Below are 24,416 nucleotides of genomic sequence, written 5' to 3' on the forward strand. Positions count from 1 at the left end.
TTTTCCACAATGACAATTTTTTTTCCCAATACCAAATCTTTATTGTCAGTGTTGTGGCTCCATATTCCTCTTGCCAGTTATTCATGACTACTTCCATCAAGTACAATAGGAAGGAACACAACCATTTGAAATCATACAATCATCATACAATACCTATTAAAAGTTGATGCTCATTTTGGACTAAAAATATTTTTTTTTCTCCTGCAGCTGCACATCAATCATTTCCACCGGATGTTGCTGGAAGCGTGCGATTAGAAAAAGCCGAGCGGCGGACGGGAGAAACACTCACCCCTGTTAAGGTCTTGATGTTGTGCAGCGCATTCTGAGCTTCCAGAGCAGCTTTCCGCGTGTAAAACGTCACAAAACAGCATCCTGCAACACACACACGCATCAAAGGTCATACATGTTTTACAAAACAATGAGAAAAGTCCAATTATGATATCAAAATGCAATTTTTATCTTTAATCTGACACAGGATGTTATTTATTGAGTTTATAATTACATGTTGAAATGTGAAATGCATAATATATATAAAGCGTATATTATCCATGATTTGGCTGGCAACCAGTCCAGGGTGTTCCCCTCCTACTGCCCTGAGCCAGCTGAGATAGGCGCCAGCACCCACCGCGAGGAATAAGCGGTCAAGAAAATGGATGGATGGATGGATATTATCCATGATGCCATTTTCGCTTTCAATGTGAATCAGTGTCGCATATTTCACGTCTTTCTTTGGAATTACGTCTGGGATTTCTTTCTTGCTTTCATTTGCAGGCGTTTGTTGTTTGAGCGTTTGCCGTTTTGTGGACGACCGGTCCCCGCGGTGGCGCGTCTGGGCCCGGATCTGACGGCAAGCATCTGGAGCGGGTTTAGCATCTCCACTCCCCAAGTCCCTTTGATGAGGCCCGAGGCGTAATGGATTTCAATTGCGAAGTGGTCGCCGGGCTTAATGTTGGCGCACGGTCGCGCAGCTGCCTCAGCGTGCGCCGCGTCGCCATGGAGGGCGGTTTGGACCAGTCAAAAGCAACACCTCAATACCAAGTGGGGCAAATTGCGCTGGTTATTTGTTAGAATCAAACTTCTTTTTCCTGCTGACAGAAAAGAGCCTACTGAATCATGAAATATGGCTGGTTAGGTTTGATTTCTGGATGGTGTATTTTTGTCCACATTTGATCCTGATTTGTTGGTGGTCCTTGAAGGCACCTCGTTCTCAGCGTAAGTGAAACAGAAAACATGTTTTGGCTTCTCTCTACTTTGTCAATATTTAGAATTGTGCATAAACGCCTAAAAAAAAAAAAAGAGACGACTAATGACCTCATAGTGTTGATGTAAAATGCTAGTGCTAATGAATGCTGTTGTTAAAAAGGCCAGGTTGAACTGTGTTTGTAAAGTGAAAAGAGTGGAGGAATTGGCGGAGCATGAGAGACATCAACAACAGTAACTTACATCACTAATTACCCAAAACTGGAGTTATATATGATTACTTGCTGACATTGCCAAGGCTAACTCTTGTTTATACATCTGCATTGATAATATGTACTGCTGTTCCTGTACGAATCTAAAGATTGTCTGACTCTAATTCCGTTTGTTGTAACAGTCAAGGCTACATGATAAGGCTGTATTGTGGCTACAATGAATCTGCTGTCAATACGTAAAACGGGGTTGGTGGTCTGGTGCCTGGAGTGCGGCTGGCGTGGGCCGCTCTGTTGAGTGAGCTGGTCTTGGTAGCGCTCAGGAGTTCTCTATCAACAACTACAAGTAGCAAAAGTGGTGGCTGAGCTGACAAGAATCGAGGCAAAATTGCTTGAAAGCAATGGGCCGAATGCAAGCCGATCTACTCTTCTGGAAGCCTCAACATGTGTGAAAGCTGATCCGAGGTCAGAGAAGACGCTACTGGTGAAAGAGAAGAAATGCGTTTGTCTTGGCTGCTCGCCTGGCGGGGTGGGCCTGCTGGTGGCGTCTGGGGAGAGATTCACCAGTTCCAAATGATTGGGACTAGCCGCAATCGACACATGGACATTCAAGATGAACTGAGCGAGCAGTGTCTGGGATAGTATGGGATGTATGGATAACGATAAAAATCAATGACTATTCTAAATAATGAATATGACCGATGCGTTACAGTAATGTATCGATGGGGATGGGTCTCGAATAAGACCTCGGCTTCTACCCGTCAGCCCTTCTTTCGGATGTCAATGTTGCAAATGATGTGATGTGATTGATGTAAGCTGTAATGTGTCTGAAAGGAAAAAATGAATGAACCAAACCAAACCAAAGTTACAGAGCCGTCTGTTGGTCAATTTATTGGCACCGTTTCAATTATAGTTAAGCATGTTCTTTGCCACCTATGCTTGTTAAGACCCACGCTAATCGACAGAGAGACGATTTTGGTTTCTACAAATTCCTATTTCTCAATGCGTGCGTGCATTTGCAGGTAGGTGCCTCAATGTAACGTGTTATTAATAATTCCAAGTCATATATATTCCTTTAAGTTAACTCTTTGATCGCCAAAAACGTTTAATGACGTATGCTAAAATCCTAATGAATGCTGCCATAAACGTTAATTGACGTTTACTAAGGGTTTTCTCTTTCTCTCTCTCTCTCTCTCTCTCTCTCTCTCTCTATGGGCAGTGCAACGTCTTGTGCAGCACTGCCTGCTCAATGGGTTGTGGAATCAAAAACACCCACTAACTATGGCCAGCAGATGGCAGCATAGTATCTTTTTTCAATGGGCTCACGGTATATGAAATTACAATAAAACATGACTGATATGATGAAATTGAACATTTTCAAGGATGACGTGAATGATCAAAGCCTTTGTCACATTAAATCTAATTCACAGAGCATCAATAAACAAAAAAATAATATCTAAGTCACTGTTGAGCAAAAAATTTATCTTTTCAATGTCTTTCTTGGCTGGTAACACAAGATCTCCAGTTGAGACAATTATTCTGAGGATCTTCTCGGTGCATCACATAGAATGTGTGCATGAAAAAGGGAGAGTATGCAAGGGTTAAGATAAGAGAAGCAAGCGGCACTGACAGCCGAGCGAGTCTTTAGCGTGCTATTTATTCCATGTAGGTCAGCAGTCACGCGGCGCATCCGCAATTCGACGTGCTGCAGCTCTCAGGCTCACATTTAGAATGTAAACCAAGGCCTGTGCAAACTTTTTTCGAAAAAGGGACATTTGGGCTCATGTTGAAATAACATGAGATCAAACATTCAGTTGTGTCAAATAATAATCCATGCTAGTGCTGGGCGATATGGGAAAAAAAATTCTGTCACGATATGGGCCATTTTATATCACGATAATGATATACCACGATATAGATATATTTGCAGTTCTTCCATGAAAAATTATACAACATACTTTGTTTATATTTTCACACTTTATTTGTAAGTTAACATTAAACAGAATGTCATAAATAAATCCAGTAATGCTGCAATATAAAATAATAAATATAAACACGTTTTTAGACGGCATAAAAAATAAAGTTCAGACATTTTCGGTCATAAATGAAATGCAGCAACAAAAAATATTTTTCAAAGTGCAAAGTTTCAACTCTGTAGTTTTGGGTTTCGTTCTGGATTCACTTACATTATCGTTGTTGACTCGCATTTGTAAGATAGTCATGAGCTCTTTTTCGTGCTTCTTCTCAAGGTGATAAAATAGGATTGTTGTGGTTGCGTCGGGTGCTGGAATGTTTCTGCGGCACAACTTGTATATTACGGTACTGTTTTCTGCTCCGCGTTGGACTTCGTGAAACCAAAATGCAACCAAACGAGATGTCCCGCCTTTTTTCTGTGGAGTTGTTTAAGGTGCAACTTCTTCCATTTCAGCCGCCGCTCTCTTTTGCCTTCTTCCTCCTCCATCGTCTGACTTGCGTGTGTGTGACTGTGAGCGTAACTGTGCATGTGTTAACGTGAAGCGTTTTGAGCCTCCCTGGTAAGGTCTATTCAGGTGTTTCAGTATTAGTATTAGTATTTTTTATTTTTTTTTTAAATGTGTATTACTTGTGCGCAATATTAAAAAAAAAACACCATGGGCATCTGAAGGTGCTTTTCTATTGCTGCTTCTGTGTGACATACTTTCAAACGGCATTATTCCAGTTTATATCAAAAATAAATTACTAAAAAAAATAAATAAAATCACATTTAAAATCATCTCCAAAGGCTCATGCATTAAATGAATTATCAAAGACTAAAACGAAGGATATGTTTGCTATAATTATAGTTTGTTTTCGTTGGTTTCGTAAACCTAAAATGTAGTTTCAGCTAGTTTCGTCTTTTAAAAAGCATTTTATTTTATTTCGGTAACAATATTGTTTTTTGAATTTTAGGTTTAGTTTTTTATTTTTTTTTTTTTTTATTTTTTTTTAATTATTTCTAGTTAACTAAAACCTGTTTTTGGATACCCTCCCTTCTTACTTTGACCATCTCCAAACATTTTTGTTTTGTTTATTTTATTTGAACTGAGTCAAATGCCATTTTTAGCATATGTCGCGGGCCACTGAAAAATGGACGGCAGGCCGCAAATGGCCCCCGAGCCGTAGTTTGGACCCCCTTCACTACACTAATACAACCACTTTTTATTACTTAAAATGTTTGTCCACTACTAGCTCCACTATTGGCCTACAACAATTTTGCTGTACTAGTGGCACTGCTAGGCCCAACTAGTAGGCATGTCATGCACTAGTAGCCTCCTTATCAAGGATATCAAATGTGTATATAAATAGTGTGCATGCGTGTGTGTATGTGTGTGTGTTTCTGCTGACTGTGGTGGTCCGGGGAATAGCGTGGCCCCAACTGTTAGTTTAATGTGTTTGGAGTTAATAACCAGATGAGACGTCGGGCGAGTGAGAAATGGAGTAATTTGGCCTTTTTTGTTTTTTTTTCCCTATTTTTTCTTTTTTTCTCTTTTTTCGTTTTTGCATGCGCGGGGAGAAAGATTTGGATGGTGGAGAAGATAGAGAGCGAGCGAGACAAAGAGAGCCAGAGGGGTAAACACAAAGCGGCCGGCTCGCTCCAACGCAGGCCTGTGTGCTGGGGTGTGTGCGCGTGTGTGTGTGCGCGGGTGTAGGGGTGCGTGTGTGTGTGCGTGTGTTGGCGGGGGACACATTGTGTCATTTATCTTAATGATGGCGCCTGCCCACATGCGGCGCACAACAAGTTTAATGTCTTCATTAGCACGCGCGCACACCCGGCCCGTTAAGGGCCCGCCAAGCCCCCTTGTGGAAATCAGCGGCGATAATCCACAATAGTGTGAGCAGACTCTTAAAAAGCGGCGGCAAGTGGCGCCGTCTTCACTCGAATCCTTTTTCAGGCCCAAGCGAGCGATCAGGTTTGATTGGGACTGGCAGCCTGCTGGCGTTGACCTCGCGTTAGCCGCCCCAACAGATATTTGATGCATTTCTAATCACAATTTATAAGAGTTCAACGATGGAATACAGCCCACTTTCTACACTTTCTGGTCTTGCTGAAATTACAGTTACGCTCTGTGCCAATCCGTGTATGTGGTGAATGCAGATAAACACGTCGGCAAACGCAAACACGCCTCACCGCATTTTCGACACAGAAATTTAAATTCTGTTCAAATCTGCAATCAACAAAAGGCAATGCAGCTTTGCTTACCTTTTGTTCTATACCAATTATTCCTACTTTCCAACTATTTTTTTGTTATCCATTTGATTGGATCCGATTGATTTCCTGCTGGCCTTCGTGAACTTTCTGATCGGCCAATGAAAAAGCGATTGGGCTCAACCACTTGTTACACGCCCTGACCGCCTTTTTCATAGCGCACAACATTTCGCCCGACGTTAGAAAATCTCCTGGCGACGGCCGGCGGAACTGCGGAGAATCTCGACCGGCTCACCTGCGGTGGCGGCGAGACGAGGCCAGGCAATTATCGGCTCCGAGCCGGAGACGCCGCCACCGTTCATTTCATTGTTTCCCAAAGCAGAGAGGCCAATTATGTTGCTTTAGCTCGGCGCTAGCTCCTTTTTAGCCCGCTTCCCGCGCCCAATTACACAACAGCTGTAGGTGGAATTTAATGGGAGATTGTGTGTGTGCGTGTGTGCGCGCGTGTGTGCTTACATGCCTCAGTGGCGGCATGAGTTGCTTAGTTCAGTTTCCAAGCTCTGTTTCCCGCCGTCGGGAGCACTCCAGGGTAGCACGGCCAAGCTGATTTTGGGATTTTGAAGGGAGTAGTAGGGCAGCATGCCTGCCTCGAAGTCAGATATTCCGGATTTGAATCCCACCCCACTTTTCACTTTTCTTTATAGTCTAACTCAGGGGTGTCAAACTCATATTAGGTCAGGGGTCGCATGGAGGAAAATATATTACCAAGTGGGCCGCATCGGTAAAATAAGGCCCACAGAATATTGTGTTCTATTGCTATAAAAGCATGGAACCTACCAAAAGAAAGATTAATGTCTTTAAATTAAAAAAGTATGTTTCTATCTGTTACCGTTTTGCAGCAATTAGCATTAGAAGAGAGCTAAGTTTCATCAGTTTTCACAAATCTATTTAAAATTGTAAGTAATTTAGCTTTCTAGATGGCCCTGGTTGATCTCCTTTGCTCTGCTGCCACCTGCTGGCCGTTTGTGTAATAACTACCATTTCTGCAACCGTTCTTTGCAGTTGAGAGGCTACATCAAAGCCTTCTGTATGCTCTATCAGAAAAAAACAACAAAAAAACGTATAAATACGTCTTTGGGACACTTACAACATAAAAAAAAACGTATTTAGCAAATGAGTTATCTTAAAACTATTGCCGTCAATTATATGGAGATTTTCGCTATTTGTGTGCCAGTCCTAAATTACGGAGCTCAACTGTCATCATATTGTTCCGAAAAATAACACAAAGGCGAATGGCAGACGTTTGAATTGGGTTATGGTTGGGGTTAGGGTTAGGCAATCAGTTGTGATGGTTAAAGTTAGGGTAATGGCCTAGGAAATGCATTATGTCAATGGATGTCCTCAAAAAGACACATGTACAAGGATGTGTGTGTGTGTGTGTGTGTGTGTGTGTGTGTGTGTGTGTGTGTGTGTGTGTGTGTGTGTGTGTGTGTGAGGTCCGTTCCTCCACTCTTTGATCCTCATCTTGACAACCCACCACATGGGACCACCCGGCACATGCCGCGTGGTCCCTCAGGCCCGACTACGCCACAGGAATCACAACACGCACATTTCCTAAAGAATTCCCAAGTGTAGCGTTTTAGCTTCTCGTTGCTAATCCATTGGAATTGCTCTCATAAAACTCAGGGAACTGTTTCTAGTATTTTGACCTTCTCCTTGGGCTCAATAAAATGCGTGTTTGGTTAATTAAAATGTATTTTGTTATTTTTAAGCATTTATTCAAATGTATTGTTGGCTTAAATTGTTTTTACCACTCTAATTTAGCAATTTGTTTATAGTAAGCCAATTAAACTGTGGGTACAGATTAGCAAAAAAATAAAAATAAAAATTCAGACCCTGACACCACAGGTATGCTAAAGAAACTTAATGTGACAGAAGAAGAAATATTTGTTCATCAATATCAATTCAGATGGATATCATCAACCAGCTCAACCAACTTATTTTCTGCCTGAATGGGCTGCCAGAGAAGAATGTAAATATTTAGAGAGCATGGTGACACATACTTTGAAATAGTGCCGTGAGAGATCATCATTGATCCGTAATCGATGCGGATCAAGCCCCTCAGTTTGGATCGCGCACGATTTGTCGATTGGTTAGTGGGAAAAACTGTTCATTCACATGAAAGCAAGGTGAAGCTACCTAAAATCAATCAATCAATCAATCAATCAATAAATAAGCAAGATGTCTTATAAATGTATGCTCCCAAGAGAGTTGACTGTGGCTTCTGTAGGTGCCTAAAAAGGTAAGTAAAAGTGAAGGTGCCGGGAGGATTAACTAGACGGGCTGGATCAAAAGTCTCCAGTAACGAGGAGCCGCCATCAAACTTAGTGACTTCCTGTCTCCGTGGAATGTTTTTACTGACACAAAGCACAAGCGGAGGGCAGCATCGCTCTGCTCCCGCGATCCCTTTCAGGCGTGCCACCTCCGCCGACGGAAGGTAAACAGAGCGAGACGGGGACCTCGCCGACATCGACGAGATTACTGTACAGCTCTGTGCAGATGAGGCCAAAGAAGCGCCGGGCTCCGCGGGGCCGGGCGGCTAACAAGGCCAATAAGAGCCTCCATCAAACCCGACGTTTCCTCCGCTTCGAGGAAGACATAAAAAAAACAAACAAACAAGGCCTCCTGATCGTGAATGATCATGGTGATGCTCTTGAGTTATCCACCACAAAACAACTCATTTCAAGAGCGCTGACGATGGTGACCGGTCATTTGTGTGGCGGAGTGGGGTGGGGCGTCGGGGGGGAGTCATCTCAAGGCTAGCAGCACATGAACCCAATCAAAATGTGACGATGCAGAATACGGCACACTTTGAAAAGACCTCATTGACTTAGCCGGGAAGAAATCGAGTGGAAAATGTACGATTTAAGTGTTAATAGACGGGATACGGATGATTAATTCTATCAGTATTGCTCATCGGGGGTCTGATTGGACATTTGCCAACACGGTTAGCTTGTTTAGTGTCAATTTAGAAACCGATGGATGTGGCCATGTGCCACCGACCAACTCAGTCAGCCTCACCTTGGTGCCTAAACGGGCTGCCGCAGAAATGGAATGAATGTAAAGCATTCAAAGCATCACACTGTATGAAATTCGCCAAACTACCAAGGTATGTCAGCGGGACATTTAGGTAACAACCAACTCTTGGAGGCGCAAATCGTTTGCTACCTAAATGGGCCTCCATCGAAAAAAAAAGTGTACACATGATGGAAGCAAAGTGTAATTTGAAAACATAATTGGAAAAGCTAACAATGCTTGCTCTAAATGTCAATTGATGGAGATATCAATTGAGGCAGTGTTGGATTTGACAAGCTTGTTTAGTGCCTAAAAAGGCATTGAAATGAAATGAAATGAAAATATAAAGAGAGAAAATGAAAAGTGAAACAAAAAGTAATGGATTTGACTGTGGTATCAAGCAGCTCTTGGAGTTTGCTGCCGCAACGGGCTGCAATAGAGAGCAAAGTAAATAGGATGCTCACAAAGTGAACATTGCAAACACAATGGGGAAAACTAACAATGTTCGCTGTAAATGTCAACTGATACAGATTTGACTGCAGCTGTTTGCTGCCTAAATGGGCTGCCAAATAAATTGATCTCCGTTCTTTGCTGGGCTTGTTCGACCTGGACCAAATGCAAGATTCTGAAGATTTGTGAAGCCTTAGCTTGCACATTATTGCCGTGTTTTGTTCCTGTGGAAGAATCCATCCGCCTCGTTTGCTTCCCATCTAGCCGCCTTGCCTTTTTGATTTCCTGGCGTCGCTTGCTAAGTTTTCTCGCAATGTGCTTCCCCGCCGCCATCTGCACCCGCCCGCTAACTCTTTTGGCTTCCTGCCCACCCCGTCTCATCAGGAATGTCATCACCCTCCCCACCGTTCGCCTCCCTTCTACTCGACTGGATGCGTGTTAATATGGCGGCGCCACTGTCGCCCGCTGCACTTGACAAGTTCATCAAAGAGGAAAGACAAAGAAGGCGGAACAAAATGGAGCTGACATTTGGAAGAACTCTCATTTGCGTCAAATGGCACACGCAAAATGCTCATTTTGCTTTGGATGCGTTTGTCTTGGTTGCGTGATTCAACGGATGCCGCCGTTGGGATGTCAGACCTTCTTGCTGCGCTGTCTTCAAATGTGGCCTCCTTTACCAGGCACACTTTGACTTTTTCTTCCCCCTTTTTGTTTAGGGGCAATTTGTATTTAACTGTTATGAGCAAGACATTTTGTTTGAATCAATATTGAAGCACGTGTTAGTCAAGCGCGGGGCTCAGCAACCTTTACTATCAAAAGAGCAATTTTAGGTTAAAAAAAAAAAAAACTGTCTGGAGCTGCAAAACATTTGAATATTGTGATGAACAAAACAATGTGTTAGTGTTATTGTTAGTTAGTGTCGTTAGTCTAAGCATAATTAAAGCTGCACTATAGCAGGAAATTTGCAGCATCCAATACGTAGACATTCATTTTCTTCTACCTTTCATCTTCCATTTTTGCTTGTAATTGTTCATACTTCGTTTCTCATACATATTTAGATTTGCCGGACTTCTGTCAAATTTCTGACATTGTTGGCAATTTTATGGACGTATTATGGTCATTTGCTTTTTTGGGGGGGGGCATTTTATGGCTATTTTCTGACATTTTTGTCAATTTTGCAGACATTTTATGGTAATTTTTGGGATTTCTTTGTTTCTGGACATTTTATAGTTACTTAAAAAAAATAAATAATTCTGCTTTTTTTAAAAAATTTTATTCTGCTATTTTCTGACTTTTTAGCAATTTTGTGGACATTTTATGGTAAGTTCTGTGATTTCTTTTGCTGTTTTTGGATTTTTTTGTAGCTATTTTGAAACATTTTCTTTTCTGCCTTTAAAAATAACTAAATAAATAAATAAATAAATAAATTCTGACTTATTTTGGCAATGTGTATTTTTTATGGTAATTAGGGGAATTTCTTTTTTTTTGTGTTTTTTTTCTTTGTTTTGGACATATTATATTTAGTAGTTACTTTTCCAAAATGTTCTTTGCTGTCTTTATTTAAATAATTTTTCTGGCCTTTTTTTTGGCAATTCCAAAGACATTTTATGGTAATTTTCAAATTTTTTCTTTTGTTTTTGGACATTTTATGGTTGCTTTTTGACCACTTTCTTTTCTACATTTTTTATTAAATTCTCTGGCATTTTTTTTTTTTAGCATTTTATGGTCACTATGAACATCTTTAGGTAATTTAAATTAATTTAGTCTTTCTTTTTCTGACAACCGTATTCAACATTTGGACTGATATTTGTTTGAATATTTAATTATTCACTTTTTAAAATCTAAATCATTAATTCATTTACAGAATGTTTTATATATGAAATACAAATTAATATGTAAATAATATGTTTTTTTTATTATTATGATTGGTCATGAAAACAATATATCACTTATAGGTATTAAAACTTTGATTGAGGTGCTAATTGGTAAAAAGTTAGTGAAGTAGCAGTCAAGATCATTTCCGTTACTTTCTGTTGGACGATGTCGGGTTCTGACGTGTGTCGGGCGGCAGTACCTTTGCTCTGTGGCGGATTCTGGCTGCGGTCCCTCAAGATGTTGATCTGGTAGACGACTCCGTAGGGCTCGAACAGCTCCTTCAGTTCTTTCTCTGACCAGGAGCGCGGAATCTGGCCTACAAACATCTTGATGGCGTCCGGGTCAGGCTGGTCTGAATGCTCCAGCGCGCCATTCATCTTCCCGGCTGTGCCGTTACTGCCCACAAAGACATTGCGCAAAAACAGCGTTAACAGTGCCATGGATTTGCACCAGAGGATATTTCGTACCGCAGAGGCCAGAAATTGGTGAAATCAAAGTGGTCATCACATCCGGATACATTAACTCATTTGCCATAACTTGTAAATATCTTCTTTTTTTTTTTTTTTGTTTTGTTTTAAGTGTCCCAAAGACGTATTCATACGTTTTTTTTGTTTGTTTTTTTAATGCTAGAGCATACAGAAGGCTTTGATGCAGCCTCTCAACTGCAAAGAACGGTTGCAGAAATGGTAGTTATTATACAAACGGCCATCAGGTGGCAGCAGAGCAAAGGAAATCTACCAGGGCCATGTAGCAAAAAAGCTAAATTACTTACAATTTTAAATAGATTTGTGAAAACTGATGTAGCTTAGCTTTCTTCTAATGCTAATTGCTGCAAAATGGAAACAGATAGAAACATACTTTTTTTTCCTGATGAAAGAAGTGACTTTAATCTTTCCATGCTTTTATAGCAATTGAACACAATATTCTGTGGGCTTTGCAAAATCAGTCAAAATCCAGTAAAACAGCCGGGAGCGAATGGGATTGCTTCTGTGAAAATGGCTGGAAGTGAATGAGTTAACATTTTACCGGTACATATTTTTGATTTTACAAAAAATTCATGTAAATTTTACTAGCCAAAATAGCAAAATTTAAAGGAAAAAAAAAAATCGGAATTTTTTTTTACAAATAAATTAATAAATAAATAAAGTCTAGGACTGTTTCCACTCTTTTAGGAAGACTTATTGGGGCTGAATTTTGCTGATGCACAAAACTCATCCAATACGTGCACGCAGACGGCAAACAGATGTTTTGGCGAGTTAAAAAAACAAAAAACAAAAAAAACGGCGCGATACATATGGACTCTGACTGGCTCTTCAGATGGAGCCAAAGCAATAACAAATATCATTATTAGTACTTCATTTCCTCCCCCAAAAATAAGCCAAACAAGTTGACACTTTCCTTAAAAACTATTGCTAACAACAAAAATCATTCCTGTTCATGTTTCCACGAAACATCAGAAATTGTGTGCTTCAAAAAGTCGAAACATAAAATGTTTTAACATGTTAAAATTGAAGACATAATACACATTTTTCATAGCAGCGTATGTATGAGTCAGTAGCTGGACAGATAAATGTCTTACACAAGTAAAAGTAAGCTCATGAGTCTTCGACGCCTGAAGACTTCCGTACATTTCCCCGCCACTCTCATGAGGTGCGCTCCCTAGTGGCCCGTCAAGTAATTGCTCAATAAGTAATGAACAATGGAGCCGTTATAGTGTCTGTATATTAACTACAAATATCGCGATACTTGCATAGGCGTATCGATAATCTATCGGCAGACAAAGTATGACGATTTATCGCGATATCGATATAATGTCACACTCCTGACTGTAGCCCAAAAATAATTCAACATTGTATATTTATATTTAAACACCAAACTCTTCCATCCAATGACATCATTAGCTTCATGCTAACATGGAATGCATTGACTGGCTAATTGAAATTAGGACAGCTGTTTTGATGGTGATTGTAAACCTTGAAAGGGCGGCTACTTCAACACATCGAGGAGCAGCAATACTACAAACTTCAGGATCATAAAGCAACAACGCTACACATCCAGTATGTACACAATCTCATGTTACATACAACAGCTGCATACTAGCTTCAACAACTCCCAGTTAAGACTTTCCTATAAACTACGACTCCTCAAAATGTACGATGTACGAGGAACGATGAATCATGATGTTGTGGGGGTTGAGCACATTTTGAAAGAAGACAAACGCAGATTCCGACCTTTCACCTCGCGTCATCCATCGCTTGCAGAACGAGCCCAGCCGCTCGGCAGAAACACCAAATTCCTTCAGCGACCTGAAGGACATGTCGGCCAGGGTTCAGCGCCGACCGAGACGATAGCCGGCGGGTTCGGGCCACGGTACTATACTGTACTGTACTGCGTGTGTGTGTGGGGGTGTGTGTGCGTGCGGATGTGTACAATCCCTTATTGTTGTCATCGCAGCGTCGCGGCTCCGCGCTGCCGCTCGCTGGCTACGCTGACACAATGAATGTCACAATGTGTGTCCAGGCCGTTGACGCCCCTTCCAAGCTGATAACTTTCAAAATTCAACATTGGCCCGAGCCATCTTCAAGGGTGAGTTGGCCATATTATTAGGACTGATCTTTCACGTTCTAGGATTATATACACACCAAACCTCCCAAATCAAAGTTGACATTTTCTGTTTGGTTCAAATCAGACATATCCGAAAATTGTTAAACAAAGCACAATGATGACTTTGATCTTGATAGTTTTGCTTTTGTGACACCGCTAACATCTGAAGGGTGCTTTCATTTGAAAAAATAGCTCAGATAACATTTAGGAATGGCTTCTTCTACCAAAATAATGTACTGTAAATGACAACTCACCAAAAGGAGACCTTAAGTGAATCTTTATATGACGACCAATGGTCCTCATCATACATTCCGTTGTACTTTCTGTAGTGTCATATTTATGACAAAAACATTCACTTCTACAATGCAAATAATATACAATGTAAAAGACTCAAAACAACATCCAACCTGTTGGCCTTGCGTAGGTTTGCAATCCTGACTCGTAGTCTTTCTTGTGTACTCACAAACTGGGCTGATCTCACATTTGAAATGGGGCATCGCTGCCATCTACTGATGGCCATGCGTTACATAAGTTTTTGTTCAAGCTTGAAATTGACAGCGGAGCAACATCAGAACCTCGCCCTTGAAAAACACTGAAGACCAGCATTAGGGATGAAATGATATCCAAACATCACGATACGATATTATCACGATATTATGGGGGGTGATATTTAAAAAAGGTTAAAATATTGTTTTTAAAAAAAAAGTTCATACCAAAAAAAGCACAATATTGTGCTTTTGTACATAATAGCAATGGATATAAACCACCTACAATTTCTAATAACAATATTGAGACGCTTACTTGCTAATGCACGCACACATTGAGTTCCTCCACATATTGACGCTTCACAAGCATATTACTTTCCCCTTCATCTGACAATTAGCACAGATTTTAAACATAGAAGGCCAAAACATCCCTAATGGAAATTAAATTGAACTAATAAACTAGCCACCAGAGGGTGCTAGAACTGCACAAATGGAAATCAACCTGACTTTTTAAACAGATGTGTTCCCTTTAAATATTGTGAACATGACGGCGACGATATTGTGTCAGTTTTAATATCACGATATCACGATATTGCCCTTATCGTGACAATCCTAACCAGCAGACTCATCAAGGGCAGTCAACGTTGCGTTTCGAATTATCATTAGAATCCCAACATTGGCTGCCATGGACTATGTATTGCGAGCATACTTGTCTGTGATTGTTAACTTTGCTTTCAAAACAGCTGCAAGTGAACAATATAAGCTATATATAACAAAGGAATCCCAAAATACAACTGCTTGCCTTAAACAAAAAATGCACTGTTACAGATGATATATTTGAGCACAATCCTGACTAAAACAACCCGATTACATGAAGGTCATTTTTTTTTTTTTGTTGTAAACATTTTTTCTTCTAAATGATGCTATTTCTCCTTGTAAAAAGAGCATTTTTCTTTTTTGTAAGATGAAATCTATTTTTCACTTGAAAGATGGAACATTTTTGCAGGCATCCTAAGCCCAAGCTGCAGTTGAGGTTGGCTGCACTCTTTATCCTCCCGCTGCTCGCACCTTCTGTTTCTGCTCGAAAAGACACATCCTCGTCTCGCTGTGCGGTGGCAGCGGCGGCGGCGGGTTCGTGGAAGGGCCGAGCTGTCACACGCGCGTCCTCTGACTGGCAGCGTGTTTGCAGGGCGGGCCACGCTCCCACGGGAGGGGAACTAATCTTGTTGACGAGCATGGTGCCAAACATGGCTTTCTCCACGCAGGAAGTGAATGGTGCAAGGTCTCTCTCACACACACACACACACCCACACACACACACACACACACACACACACACACACACTACTTACTACTGTTGAGTAATATTTTTCTTTCTTTTTTCTTTTTTTGACTTAATTTTTTGTTTTTTTCCTGAGCTATATGAATGCTGTTTTCCTTGTAAAATTAGCTTATTTTCTAAGTATAACATAATATGGTTAAATTAAAAACGTTTTTTTTTGTAAAAAAATAATAAATAAATAAATAAATAAATAAAGAAACACATATTTTATCTTCTGCATTTTTCAATTTTTTTTCTTGTAATATTCATTTTTCCTTGATGGGAAAAAAAAAAAGAATAAACTTTTTTTTTTTTTATTCTTTAGAAAAATTTAAAGAAAACTGTCAAATTTTATTAATGTATGGAACATTTTTATTACGTTAAACTTTTTTCACTCATAAAAATGCCAATTTTGGGTTATTAAATTATTCAACCACATAAATTACATCTCCGTGAAATGCAATTATTTTCTTGAAACGCTACAATTTTATTGGCATGAAATGATTCTATTGTTTGTAAAATCTTTTAAAATGAACCTTTTTTTTTTTTTAAATACAAACATTTTCATTACACTGCATTGTATAAGTTATAATAATATTATTATTATTATTATTATTATTATTATTATTATTTACAATGGGGATCGAAAGTTTGGGTACTCCAGGTAAAATTTCATATTGTGCATAAAAGAGCTATATAAAAAAAAAAAAAAAGTTATATTTTAACCTCATCGGTCCGTAGAACTTGTTCCCAAAATGCATCAGGCTTGTCTGTCTGTCTGTCTGTCTGTCTGTTCATTTGAAAAATATAAGCCTTCTCCTGCTTGTAAGAATCAACTGTGACCGGGTCTGGTCCACATGTGCCAAAAAAAATAAAAAATCAATTTCCTACCATAAAATAGAACAAATTTCTTAGAATGAAAGAAGAATTGCACAATTTTCTTCACACATAAAAATGACAAATATTTTGACAAATAAAATCTTTTTTCTATTCAAAATTCATTTTTCACACCGCTCCCTCCAACTTGCCTTTCATACGTTCATTAGCATCTACTGTACACCGCTAGCGTCAATGAATAATAGCTGATTATTGTGTGTGTGTTTGTGCACACATCGGCCGCCATGGCAACGCCGCGGTACGAGCTATACACATGCCACGCCGAGAGAGAGAAACGCATCAGATAAATGTCACAGTGGCTAATGAAGCTGCACCGGTGCCCCGGCACTCGGCTAGTGGTGCGCTAACGAGCTGCCGTGTACTAATGAGGACGTGCGCACACACACATGCACGTAAGACAACACACCGATGCATGACAAGTATCAAGGTTATGTTTCCCCACAGCAAAACACGACTCTTTCCCAAATTAGCGCATTTTAGCATAAACGATGCTAATGACGGTTAGCATGGCTTCATTCAAACGACACATTCTGGCGTCGTCTTCATCCGGCTTGTTGCCATGGCGACGGCGAGACGTGCTCTGTTGTAACGGAACGTTTCACCCTTGACACTTTTAACGCACACTAATCGTGTAGCTTAAGTGCTTCGGATGTGGCGAGACAGACAGAAATCCGCGGCATCTGGGAGGTGGGGGGGCGACTATTGCATTGAGCCTCAAAACTAACTTAATAATAGCATGAATGAGTGCAGCCCGACTGAGAGAAAGACGGGGAAAAAAAGTCAGCCGCCACCGCGGGTCTGATAACTGCTGAAAAAAAATTCTGCAAATGAGTGTTAGCATGTTAGAAGAACAGACAGAAAGGGAGGGAACTGCTACGTCGGGCCTGAGAACCAACTTAAAGAGATACTTCACTTATATAGCCCATTATAGCAATAAAAAGTTAATACTTTGCCTATAATAAATTTGATATCTTAATTATTTTTCATGTACAATTAGTACCTTTAACAACACATTTGGCCACTTGCTGTCGACTGAAAATGACATCACAAGGGCTCAGGTAACCAATCACAGCTCAGCTTGTGAATGTCACATGACCAACCCTTGTGATGTCATTTTCAGTCGACAGCAAGTTGCAAAATGTGCTTTTAAAGGTACTAATTGTATGTGAAAAATAATGAAACTATCAAATTTATTATAGGCAAAATATTAATGTTTGGCTAAATAAGTAAAGTATCCCTTTAAAAATAGTGCAAATGAGTGTAGCCTGGCAAGAGAAAGGCACAAGAGAGGAAAGTAAAAAGTGAAGTAAAACTGAGCACGACCTGGCAGTGGAAACGACAGGAAGAGAGCAAAGTGCTACATCGGGCCTGAAAAGACCGCACTGTGGAAATTGGGCGATAACATTAAGGGATATTAGGGCGGGCGGGTGGGGTGCTCGTTTTCATTAGGCTTTATGGCTCGGAAAAACATTGTCATGCATACCAATTAGCGACACGACAGATGGCTCAATATGCTGAAAATGTGTGTGCGCGCGTGTGTGCACGTGTTAAAAGGGATGCTTTTGCATCTCTCCTTTGACGCTTTCTTCATCCCCTCATTCCCACCCCCCCCACTTTTCCCTGAGCGGTGCACAAATCGCTCCGCGGAGGAAAATCAACAGTGTTGCCTTCAACGTATGTTGGCATATGCTGATGGAGTTGACTCAAAGGGTGCGCGTGTCCACCCAGATGTGCACACGCATGTGGGAAACACTTTCACTCACATGTAGGTAGTTGGCATTAGTAGTTGCTACTTTTTCATTTTTGTTACTTAACTCTTTGACTGCCAAAAATGATTAATAACGATTAGAAAAATCACAATGTATGCCGTCATAAGCGTTAAACGACATCAACTACGTTTTTTTTTTAAATTTATTTATTATTTTTATTTTTAAATTAATGAGAAGTGCAACATCCAACTGCAGCGCTGCTTGGTCAATGGGTTGTGGAATCAAAAACAGCCACTAAACATAGAAGGGCCAAAACATCCCTAACTGAAAATTAAATTGCACTAAAATACTAGCCACCAGAGGGTGCTAGAACTGCACAAATGGAAATCAACCTGACTTCTTTAGCAGATGTGTTGCATTTAAATATCATGAACATAACGACGACGATATTGTGTCAGTTTTAATATCATGATATCATGATGTTGCGCTTATCGTTACATCCCTAGTTCGCTGGTGTTTAAACCGTGAATAAGCACCTGGCCTGATGACTCCAGGCCTGGCTCCAACCATTATGTCATTTTGCTGAGATGAATGCTATCTACAGGCTGCAGTATTTGCGCCGTTGAAAAATAATCAGACGGCTGGAGCACTTTACCGCTGCTAGCTTACTACCGTTAGCTCGCTGTTAGCTAGCAGTCACCGCTAAACGCTGGCAACGGGCGCCGTACAATACAATGTCAGAGTAATTATGTCTTAGCGCTCTTAATTGGAGCTTGAACGTGACTTCAGGACTAAGTTGTGTTACTGTTTGCGAGTGCAAGTGTAAAAAAAGGTGGCTTAGATATTGTTGCTGCAATAAAAGTGTTATTATTCCCAAGTGTAAATCACAAATCTATTGTTCAGTAAATATTACTAACTCTTTTACTGCCACACGTTATAAAAAAAAAACAAAAAAAACTTTGATATGACAAAGGCTTTGATCGTTCACGAAAATATATACATTGCTTCCATCTGCTGGTCATAGTTAGTGTTTTTGATTCCACAAACCATTGACCAGGCAGCTCTGCACGTTGCACTGAGAAAAAATAAAATAAAATAAAAAACTTATGGCGGCATATGCTCTGATTTTACGAATCGTTATTAAACGTTTTTAGCAGTCAAAGAGCTAATATCGTCAAAAATATCTTCACTGCAAATTTCTTTGAAATATCGTGATATAATTCTTAGGCCATATCACCCACCCCTCGTATCAATAGGAGTAATCAAGTCTCACGTGACATGGACAAGATCAGGAGTGATGTTCAAGAGCATCACAATCACATGGTCAGATAAGTTGGGAAGCAATCGTGTACCATGTTGACGTTAGTGGCAAGTGGTCAAGGGAGTCAGTCCAGTAGTGGAGCTTGTCAGGAGTGTCACAGTGTCATGGTCAGGAGAGTTAGTTGGGAGTAATCACGTGCCACATTGTCAGGAGAGTTCCGTGCTTGTGCAGCTATTTTTAGCGACGCCGTCACAAACGCACACCGCCATCCTCGACCTGGCCTTTCGGCGCAACGGGAAGCGGTGTGTTGGCGTGCGCTGCACGCCGAGGCCTGTCTGCTCTACGCTCCTCTCAATGTTTAATGAAGCGTTGCTCTTACGTCATCCACTGTTTGTGCATCTGACTGCGAGGATGAGGAGGGTGATGATGAAGGCTCTCCCGCATCCAGCTCTCGTCTCCCACATCATGTTTGACTCCATGTCGGCAATTTGCGCTCCCCCACCCCTCTTCCTCAGGTTCCCCACCCCCTGCCAGCTCGCTCCCCCGAAAGGTAGGCTGGCAAATCCAGACCCGTTTTGGCATCCCCCAACTATCTCCCACAATGCCTTTTTCCGCAGTTTAGTGCCGTTAAACAGCCGCGCGCTTTTCCTGGATCTCATCTATGCCTCTGTGGATGATATTAAAGGCATCCAATGGGAATGCAGATCCGAATTTTTTGCTTCTTTGGTTGCTTTTTTAACTTGAAAATATGTACAGGTTGATATGGTCACACGACATCTAACGTGGAGTCAGTCGGAAGCAACAATGCATTAAATGGTCAGCATAGGTAGTCGTGAGTATCAGAATTGATTTAGCCAGTAGTAAGTGGCTCATACCAATGTGCCAAGTTAATCGAGAGTTAGTGAAGAGTAAAGAGTTAGTCTGCAGTAACACATGAACATAAACTGTAGTTATAGTTAATTATAAGTATGTGCCAGGTTGAGATTGTGAATCGAGTTAGTCTGGATTGGCAATGTGTTCCGTTGGCAGGGTCAGTCGAGTTAGTTGGAGGTAACAATACATCACATAGTGAGCAGAGTTTGTTATGATCACATTGACAGTAGTAGAGTTTGCTATGTATGTCAAATTGACAGCCAACTATTACACAGTTACATAGAGAATTTGTATTGATATTTTATTTTTTGTATCTTTTTGTCTTGAAATGTAGGGTAAAAAAAAGGACAAATTCACCTGAGATTTCAATTCAGTCATTTAGCAGTAATTCACTTTTTGACAGGAAGACAATCCGGAAAGATTCAGATGATTTTTTGTTCTCCAAGGACCGTTTGAAAAGTTTGCCCGGCTTTAATCGACTCCCCGAATTCCGGGAGAGGGGAAGCGACGGAAAGCGAGCGAAGCGCCTTAATTAGTGAGATCCTGCTCTAATTAACCAGCCAGGAATAGACCCGTCAAGGTTACACACACACCCGGGTGGCCATCTTCCGCCATGACAAGCTTTTGTCTGTGTGTGCGGGTGCGTGCGTGCGCGAGTGTGTGATGTCCGAGCAATTAGTGAGCGCATAAATCACCGTTAGCGAGCGGCAGGGTGGATGATTCCATCTTGCTACAAAAAGCTGGCAGTGTTATCACTTATTATGCTGCAGTCATTATTTGACTCAAAATGAGTCACTCATGAGTCACATAACGAGTTGGACCGGTGACACTCTTTAGTCCTCCAATTTTTTCTTCCATTTTGTTTAGTCAAGGCGCAACTTTTTCCAAGTGGATGTGATTAAGTAACAAGCACAAATGTGACTTTTTTTTTTTTTTTAAAAGAATGACAGAACCACAATTTTTTTTTAACATTTGATTTTACAAGTTAGGATTAGGTTAAAGGATTAAGTTAATTAGAGTTAGGTTACGGCGGCCCTAAAAATATAAAATATGTTTGCATTCATGCAGTTGGTCGTCTTGGTCACTTTGAGATAGTCAGTGAAGTTATTTGTGGTAATAATGTACCATATAATAATTAGAGCTAGTCAGTAGCAATAATGTGCTACATGGTAGTAGAGTTAGTCATCAGTCATAATGTGTCTTATAGTCATGGTGAGCAGTATCGGTGGGCAATATGACGATATTAGATAGTTAAGAACTTTAATGTGTTGACGATCTTATAAAGCTGACAGATCGGCAACATCACCTGTAGGGCACATTTTATACAGATCAACTTTATGCGGGCTCAAGCTTACTTTATGCTTGATGCACGCAACTCTCCCCGCACCGCGACATGTCCACATTGCCCACACGCGCACCTATGAGAATTTGTAAACTACGCGGAGTCGTGGACGAGCAAACGCCGTCGTAAACAGTGTTTTCTACTCATTCCAAACTGTTTTTGTCGATAGTTTATTGAGGAAAAAAACATGTTTGACTTCTATTGTGGTGTTAACTAGCCTCTTCATACAGCGTTGGCACTCTTTACTGCCTCCTGTAGTCTGGGAGAATATCGACCACAGCTGCAATAATTGGACTATTTCAATTGAAACCTGTTCAGAAAGCTTAGTTGGCTTAAGATGTATTTTTTTTTTCTTTTAGGGTTTTATATACATTGTAAATATGTTTTAAATTTTACAAAAATGTTCAGAAATGTGAAGATTAGTCAAAAAATATGTAAAAAAAAAAGAAAGAATTGTGATAAAATTGAGATTGTGAATTTATTTTTAAAGATATGACATTCTTACCATATCGCCCACCTCTAGTGAACAATAACAATGTGTCACACGGACGGTTGGTAGGGTTAGTCAAGAGCAATAATCACATGGCCGCCAGAGTTAGTCTGGAGTAACAATGCATCACAGCATTGGCCGACAGCAGTCCAGCCAGACCCGGCGCTAGCAGGTGGAATCGCAGAGTTACTTCCTGTTAGCGAAGTAGTCTCATGGTGGCGCTTTAACCTGAAGCGGCACTCGATCGATGGTGCACATTCTGCTTTGTTAGCAGTAATAGGCATGGATTTTCTTGGGAGGGGCGCCGCAAGACCAACGGCCTCCATTATGTCACCTGTGGAAAGATTCCTATTGAGCGCGGCGCTGAATTACGCTAAACGCATTACGCCGCGCTCCCAGCGACGGCTCATTGCACGTGGATGTGCACAAACGCGCCGTCACACAACAACGCACACTTGCTTCATTGCTCAATCACTCAATAACACGCTCCCTCCCTCCCTCACATCCTTTCACTCTCCAAGGGGGCTTTCTTGCCGAGAAGGAAGTTTGGACTGAGGTGAGGAAAAAAAAAACAGCAAAGCTCCAGCACAGACAAGGAAGTGGCCGTCGGGACTTGAACACCCCCTCGAGTCACACGCACACACGCAGCAGACGAGATCGATGGCGTGTAATGAAGTAGCGGAAGAAGGACGAGACAAGAGTGACAGGAGACATCAGCGGCCATTACTCATCCACACGCCCGCGCGCGCGCGCACACGCGCACACGCACGCACGTCGTCACCCAAGGGTGCCTTGGCGAGCGAGCGTCTCGCACCAGCCTCCTCCTCCTTCGCATCCCACCCTCCTTCTGCTCGCTCTCACGTTGCTCGGCCTCCTCCGGGGAGTCGCGAGCTTTCGGCCAATCAGCATTTGCCATTCAAAAATGACATCATCGCCCTCCCGCATGGGACTTGAGTCTTCACTCAGCGTCCTTTCAGCCAAGAACAATGGTGGCACCCACGCCAAAAGACCAGAAAAGACGTTTTTTATTAGAAAGACTAGATATGTTTTGGCTGCCTCAACGGGCTGCAGTAGGACTATGACTTAGCCTTCCTCTTAACTACTTTCGGGACAGTTAATCATTTCTTTTGTAGTTTCATCATCATCATCATCATCATATAACATGCAATCAGTGTGATTAATTGCAACATGTTCCCCGCCTAAATGGGTTGCAGTGAAAATTTCAATACTTCAGGAACAATTAACTGTTTGTTCTTTTGCTGTTTCTACATCTGAAACATAATGGGACCCAACAGCAGGCACAATTAATTAAACACTACTCCCTGCCTAAACGGGTTGCAGTACAAAGTCATAACCTCCATTGTTACAATTTTAGGGGTGACAGGAATGCATTGTTTGTTCTTTTGTTATCACAAATAGTTTGAATAAATATCAGCATTCAACTTTCATTCCTGCCTAAATGGGCTGAGGCAGAAACTCACAATTAGGTTCTATCTTTATTACGTAAAGAACAACTATGATAAATACAATACTAGGGGCGAAATGTGATTGATTGTTCTTTTCTCGTTACTACATGTTGAAACAATGGATACATAGTTAATTCAATTAATTTCCTGCTAAATCGGCTGCAGTGGAAAGCAGTTTGCTGCATTAACAGGCTGCACGAGAACATTTTGCATCACACATTTAACTTTGATCTTTACTTTTGCATGAACTGTGCTCAGTAAACATCCCAACACACATATTGCATGATGTTGGTGCGTGTGTGGGCGTGCGTGCGTGTGCGAGCGCGCGCATTAAGCTAACTGCTATAGCTCTGCGGCGGGAAAAAGTGGAGGCAAACGCTAGCTGCTGGGTCACTGTTAGCTGTCAAGAGGGTGTGTGTGGGGGTGGGGGTGTTCATGTGAAAGCTTTCGGTCGGACCGGGTGAGATTCCATGTGGCTCACAGCATCTGTGCGTGTGTTTGCCTCAGGCGCTGTGAGTTTATGACACCGCTGGGGCATGCACACGCACACGCACGCACAACCCCACACACACTCCCTTGACACTTTCACTCGTTCATTCCAAGCCACTCACTCACTCACTCACTGTTGTAATTGTTCTTGTTTACAAGAAACAGTGAAAGCAACTCAAAGCTAAAAACTCCCATTTGTGAAGGTGAGAGCGAGAGAGCGACAGAAAGAGAGAGAGAGAGAGGCAGCCAACGCGTGTCAATCAAAAAAAGCACTTACAGAAGACGGCCTGTCATTCTTTGCTAACACAATGGCTATCATCCGTCACTCACAGCTGACAGCCACGCCCCCTGCTTGACGAGCCGTCAAAGTCCACTGGACGTGGCCCCTGCCGCGCCATTAGCAAGGTGGCGCCACTAATAATTTTAGCTTCCTAAAGCCAAAATGGGCTGCGGATGAAATATACACGTTTTGCTTATATAAGAAGAATGGTATACATGTTTTTCA

General features: G+C 41.3%; 1 protein-coding gene across 12 annotated transcripts in view; it reads right to left on the reverse strand.

Annotated features, from left to right (window-relative positions):
• celf2 (cugbp, Elav-like family member 2) overlaps positions 1 to 24,416 on the reverse strand; it is a 120,461-nt gene that overhangs the window by 38,738 nt on the left and 57,307 nt on the right. For 7 of the 12 annotated variants that reach the window (XM_077501457.1, XM_077501450.1, XM_077501446.1 and 4 more), the window contains 2 exons: positions 11,174 to 11,370; positions 290 to 372 (listed from right to left, as the gene is read on the reverse strand). In XM_077501457.1, coding sequence (XP_077357583.1) covers positions 290 to 372; positions 11,174 to 11,370 — 280 coding nt within the window. Of the gene's footprint in view, positions 1 to 289; positions 373 to 11,173; positions 11,371 to 13,205; positions 13,357 to 13,832; positions 13,902 to 13,985; positions 14,040 to 24,416 lie in introns of those variants that run through there. The other 5 variants (XM_077501458.1, XM_077501447.1, XM_077501454.1 and 2 more) reach the window with 4 other exon arrangements.

The sequence above is a fragment of the Festucalex cinctus genome, chromosome 16 (assembly GCF_051991245.1).
Source record: "Festucalex cinctus isolate MCC-2025b chromosome 16, RoL_Fcin_1.0, whole genome shotgun sequence".
Lineage (NCBI taxonomy): Eukaryota > Metazoa > Chordata > Actinopteri > Syngnathiformes > Syngnathidae > Festucalex > Festucalex cinctus.